Here is a 6,000-nt window from a genome sequence, read left to right as displayed (position 1 = left end):
ATGTCTGTATAAAGTATAATAGAATTGTATTATGGTCATCTCCAGTTGTTAGGTCATGGGGGAAATTTACTAAGGTGGGAGATTTTTAGAACTAGTGATGTTGCCCATAGCAACCAATCAGATTATATCTATTATCTGCTAGAAGCAGCTAGATAAATGGTAAGTAGAATCTGATTGGTTGCCAGGGGCAACATCACCAGTTCTAAAAATCTCCCACCTTAGTAAATGTACCCCCATGTTGGGTGTTATAGTGGGGAGTAGTATACTATATATAGTATAGGGGGAGAATGAGTCCTATGATCTATGACAATAATGCACACTTTATGCTCTGGATCTGGTGCACATTTTACACAATTTCCATAAGATTACAGAATTTTGGGGGAGCATTCCTAGCTCCCAGGAAAGTCGTCAGTACTCCATCAAGTTTGGTGAAATGGGTGGACATGGGGCATGATGATGTGATTGTCTATGAATCACGTAATACTTGCAACAAAATGCCGGAAATGTTCGCACGCCGTTGTGGCAGCGAGGTAGTGATGATGTCATTCATATTGCCATATCAGCGCCCCTGGCACCTGGACCTCCCCTTCCCCTGACCAGTGAAGTAGGTGAATGCCGTATAACACAGGACTGTGCCTTTACTCTACGTGCTGAATCTGGATGAATAGTTACCTAATGTCTAATATGGATCAAGGTCCAAACTGCATCTTGAGATAAGTTATCAAATCAGAGACTGATACCTGCTTAGGTTATTAAAGGTTATTATCACCACAGAGCAGGACGGTAACTTACTACAGAGAGATTTACACAAATGCCAAACTAGTTGCGAAATGTAACGTAGATAAATGGGGATTCTGGACCTCATATTAATTTGTTCAGTTGTGGGGAATTGGACCCCAATAGGAGCTGTCCCTGCAATGTGCAAACACTCCAGAAAGAAGCCCATAGGCAGATCCCCCTCCCACACCTGCCAAAAAAGGGGTGTGGCTTGACTAAAGAAGACGTGACCTTGCAGGAGCCTCACTGTCATCACTAAAGGTGGGGTGGCTTCGCGGGGGATTCACTCATTCTGGCACTGCCAGCTTCTTCTCAGTGACGGGATCCGAGTGCTGCAAGTTAATGACACACTGCAGGACCCGGCTCCTGTCATTACGGAGGAGTCAGCATTTTTGTGTCACCTCCTGGAGGAGGCCACTGCCATAGCATACCTCCCAACATTTCAGTCAGTGAAAACAGGTCTCCTGAGTTCTGCGCGCGCACCGAAAAAGGGACGTGGCCTATGATAAGGGGGTATGGCTTTGCAGCAGTGCCGCGATCGCAGGTAACGCCCCCTCATTTTTCATCACTAAAGGGGGCATGACCAGCACTCTGTGAGCTGCTGCCATGCCCCCTCTCCCTCTGTCTCCACTGAATAGACGCTGTGCGCATGCTCAGAGCAGTGATTGACAGGAGCCTCCCAACTGCCCCCGCCCCACCGCGGGGCACTGCGGCCCTCGGTTGGGACAGCGGGACAGTCCCAAAAAAACAGGATTGTCCAGCGAAAAAATTGGGACAGTTGGGAGGTATGCCATAGGCGAAAACGGGGGATCACAGCAGATCTCTCCAATATCTGCTGCTGTCCTCTTTTACTTTTAAGGCATTGGCGTTTCTATCATGGGTGAAATGTGTGCGGTGCACACGGGCCTCTGGGTCCAGGGGGGGCCCACACCGCACACATTGCACCCATATTTTCATACTCACCTGTCCGAAGTCCACCGCCGGGCGCTGCAGCGGCAGCCGTCGCGGCCAAAAAACACATAAAAAATGTCTGCCGCGCAGTAAAATCTTTGTCTCCCAAACATGGCGGGCGCCATGTTTGGGGAGACCTGCGCATGCGCAGTAGACTCCGGCATATTGCCGGAGCCTATGGCACCGTGGAGAGGAGGGGGCCCATCCGGAGTGTGCATATGGGTCCCCACCTCTCTTAAGACGCCCCTGTTTCAGGGGATCCTTCTATTTATGAAAACACGCTCAGAATATTCTTTAATAAATATTCTCCATGGTGTTATTATTATATATCTGTATGGATGAATTCACAGACACGTTCTCAGTAGTCTCTCAGGTCGTACCTCCCAGCGGTGCGACATTTGGCAGAAGAGTCCCGATTTCAGGGCACTGTCCCATTTCTCCCGATTTGTGGCTGGTTGGGAGGTGCCGCCACAGCATGCAGGATAGAAAATACGTCATTTTTCTATTGAATATGCCCAACATAGGGGTCATTCAGACCCGGCCGCATCAGTGGCCCGCAGCGCAGTTTGCAGATGGCGGAAAACTGCGCATGTGCAGTGGGCGCGCAGCGGCTGTGCAGCCACACGCACTGCGGTCGCATCCCCAATGATTGCGACCACAGTGTGATTGACAGCGGCAGGGGTTTGAGGGGCGGCGGGGTGGGGCGAACAGGGGTGAGCAAGTGCCGTTTTTTGGAGCAGCTGCGTGCGACGCCACGCAACCGCTCCTGGAAAAAAAGGCTGCGCTGCCAGGGGTCAGCCTTAGTTCCAATGTGTCCGCATGTAATTGGCTGTTACAGTTTAGTACTTTTATACAGTAAACGAGCCTCAAGAAGGAAGTTGCGAAAGACAATTTTATTCAGTATCTGTAAATACATCCACTAATGGAGCAGGGAACTCACTCATTACACAGGGCCTGCATTTCCAGTGGTTTTAATCAGACACCTGTGTAATCCATGAGTATCCCAGTTTAAAGGGATGGTAAGTCTATATATTTTTATGGCCTATACATATCCTATTTCCTGCTATGCTGTATACATATTCTACACATGGTACTGAATATACATCTACTACATATCTTATATCCTTAGCCCTATACATGATAATCCCGCTATTAATTCTGGGGACCCTGTATCCTGTGTAACACAATGACATGACAGGAAAATCAGTTTTCTCAGCCCCACTCAATATGGCCGCCAGGCCCTGACATGCGGGTCACGTGTTATTGCTGTGTTGTGTGACTGGATGTATCAGCAGGTGAATGGGTGTAGTCTTATATAGGGCTTTCAGTCTCACGATTCCATTTCCTTCTCCATCCATGTGCTTATTGTGAATCAGGCCTCCAGTATACCCCTGTCATTGGAGTCATCGCTGCGGCACCATGAGTGAGGTACGTTACTGGTGTAGCTCTGCACCGTGTCCTGTATATTATATCCCTGCACCGTGTCCGGTATCCGGACTCCAGGTCGACACATCTTAGGTCGACGACAATTGGTCGACACCAATTGGTCGACACACCTTAGGTCGACATGGACAAAAGGTCGACAGGACAAGGTCGACATGGAAAAAAGGTCGACATGATTTTTTTCACAATTGTTTTTTCTTTTTTGGAACTTTTTCATACTTAACAAACCATGTGGACTACGATTGGAACGGTAATCTGTGCCGAGCGGAGCGAAGGCACCATGCCTGAAGCATGGCGAGCGAAGCGGTGCACTAATTGGGGTTCCCGGTCACTCTACGAAGAAAACGACACCAAAAAAACATAAAAAACTCATGTTGACCTTTTGTCCATGTCGACCTAAGGTGTCGACCATTGGCGTCGACATTTTTGTTGTCGACCTGGAGTCCCAGATCCCTGTATCCATGCTTCTGTGTATTATATCCCTGCACCGTGTCTCGGTGATCTATATATATGCTTCTGTGTATTATATCCCTGCACTGTGTCTCAGCGTTATGTGTGTGTTTATATCTATATATCTATTTGTATTATATTCCTGTACCGTGTCTCAGTGTAATATGCTATATCTACACCATATCCATTATATTACTTTACCACGTCTCATCTCATGTAATATCTCTGCACCAGGTCACAGGTCCTGTGTATCGTATCACAGCACTATGGGGGTAATTCCAAGTTGATCGCTGCAGGAATTTTGTTAGCAGTTGGGCAAAACCATGTGCACTGCAGGGGAGGCAGATGTAACATGTGCAGAGAGAGTTAGATTTGGGTGGGGTGTGTTCAATCTGCAATCTAAACTGCAGTGTAAAAATAAAGCAGCCAGTATTTACCCTGCACAGAAACACTATACCCCACCCAAATCTAACTCTCTCTGCACATGTTATATCTGCCTCCCCTGCAGTGCACATGGTTTTGCACAACTACTAACAAAATTCCTGCTGCGATCAACTCAGAATTACCCCCCTATGTTTCATTTATTATAATCTCTCTGCATCATTACCCCGCACAGTGCCAGCCTGTGCCTCCCCTCTCCTGTCCCCCGCACAGTGCCAGCCTGTGCCTCCCCTCTCCTGTCCCCCGCACGGTGCCAGCCTGTGCCTCCCGTCCCCTCCGCCCTGCCTCTCCTGCTCCCCCCCCGCCCTGTGCCTCGCCTCTCCGCCCCCCCCCCCCCCCCCCGCACTGTACCTACCTACCCTGTGTCCCCTCCGCACTGTTCCTACCCTGTGTGCCTTACTATACAGCAATGTGTTAGTGATAATTCTCATTACATAGTGCATATTTCTCTTTAATTTAATATATATGACAAATCTGAATTTGGCCTCCCCTGATAACCACAGTTGTATGCAGCGCCTTATGCCTCAGTGCTGCTGGACGGTAGGGTGATCTTTCAGGCAGGTACAGATATGGCAGCGGTCAGCAGCCAACCTGTAGTGTAATATCTGGATTCCTGTTCTATACATTACAGAACAGAGGGCCTGATTCATCTCTTGCCGCAGCCACTACTGCTTCTTTATGCTGATTTGCTGCCTTCCTACTGAGACATCCACCGGCTGTGGCGCTAATCTGCCGCTGTGCATATAAGACCGGTCACAACTTCAGTCCCACCATCAAACGTTGCACCAGCACTATGGAGGCACACAATCTCCGCATGAACATTGGCGCTGGTGTTTGTGAACTAGGGATGGCCATCGACCATCGATTATTCATAATCATTGATGGTTTTTGGCCTACGTAGAATACTTTTGCCATTGATGGGGGAGAACCAGATGGTTTCCCTCCATCGATGGCATAACCATTTTTTTTTTAAATTTTTATTTTTTTTAAACTAGGTTCCGGAACATGGAGCATACTCTGCCCCAGACAAATGCCAAGCCACTCCCCTGGGCCCTGATTGGCTTACAGATGGTTTCCCACTATCAAGGTTATCCATCATTGGATAACCCACCGATGGCCATCCTTACGGTGAACCGCGACACACCCTCGTCTTGCTAGCCAACCCCTACCCAGAAACGCCCACTGGCATTGCCTGTATATGTGTGCAGTTGTGATATACATCCTTGTGCGTAAGTATTGACGCATGCTCAGTGCGACAGAAAACATCGGCCGCTTGCATCCGCGTTGCCACTCCGTCCGCCTCTATACAGCAGCACACCTGGATGCATGTTGCCTTATTGTGCAGGGTTAGTTCTCCTGTGAGAAGGGGTGAGGCAGGAGGGCCTGGGCGAGGCATCAGACTGCCGTAACACGGGATGGAATGTGGGTGAGAGCCTGGCACTGGGAGATCCTGGTAGTAATGCCTCTCAGCTGATTGGGATCTGTGCCGGATCCTGATCAGTAATACACTGGAGTACTCAGGATGTATTGGGGCCTCACTAGTACAACTTCCATAACCCAGTAATTCATGGGGCGAGTCTATAAGATTAATGTCCGGTCTTTTGAAAGATACAGTCTTGTTCATGTTATGCAGCTTATTTTTCCAGTAGTAATTAATAACGTTACTGGGGCATGAGGCACAAAGTACCTCGCACCTTGGTCATGTCACTAGTAGTGGAGTGATTGGGTAGATGTTGATACTGCCCCCAAAAAAGCTGCAGTGCTGTGTTCAGGCTTCAGATATGAATGCAGTTTGTTATATATCTTTAAAAAAAAAAAAAAAGTTGCCTAGGATTATTATATTATATTCAGTCCTTGAGTAGGTGTCAGTAAGTACTTGTACGGTCCAGACATATCTGCCCATCGTCTGTATACGTCACTGTCTGCAGATGTGGCAAC

General features: G+C 48.3%; 1 protein-coding gene across 1 annotated transcript in view; it reads left to right on the top strand.

Annotated features, from left to right (window-relative positions):
• Nucleotides 1-3,029: 3,029 nt before the first annotated feature.
• Nucleotides 3,030-6,000, top strand: part of DBI (diazepam binding inhibitor, acyl-CoA binding protein) — a 39,367-nt gene continuing 36,396 nt past the window's right edge. The window contains exon 1 of the mRNA XM_063932824.1: nt 3,030-3,156. Within this exon, the coding sequence (XP_063788894.1) occupies nt 3,148-3,156 (9 nt within the window). The 5' untranslated portion in view covers nt 3,030-3,147. The remainder of the gene's footprint in view (nt 3,157-6,000) is intronic.

Source organism: Pseudophryne corroboree, chromosome 7, assembly GCF_028390025.1.
Source record: "Pseudophryne corroboree isolate aPseCor3 chromosome 7, aPseCor3.hap2, whole genome shotgun sequence".
Classification (NCBI taxonomy): domain Eukaryota; kingdom Metazoa; phylum Chordata; class Amphibia; order Anura; family Myobatrachidae; genus Pseudophryne; species Pseudophryne corroboree.
This window is presented reverse-complemented; position numbering and strand designations above follow the sequence as displayed.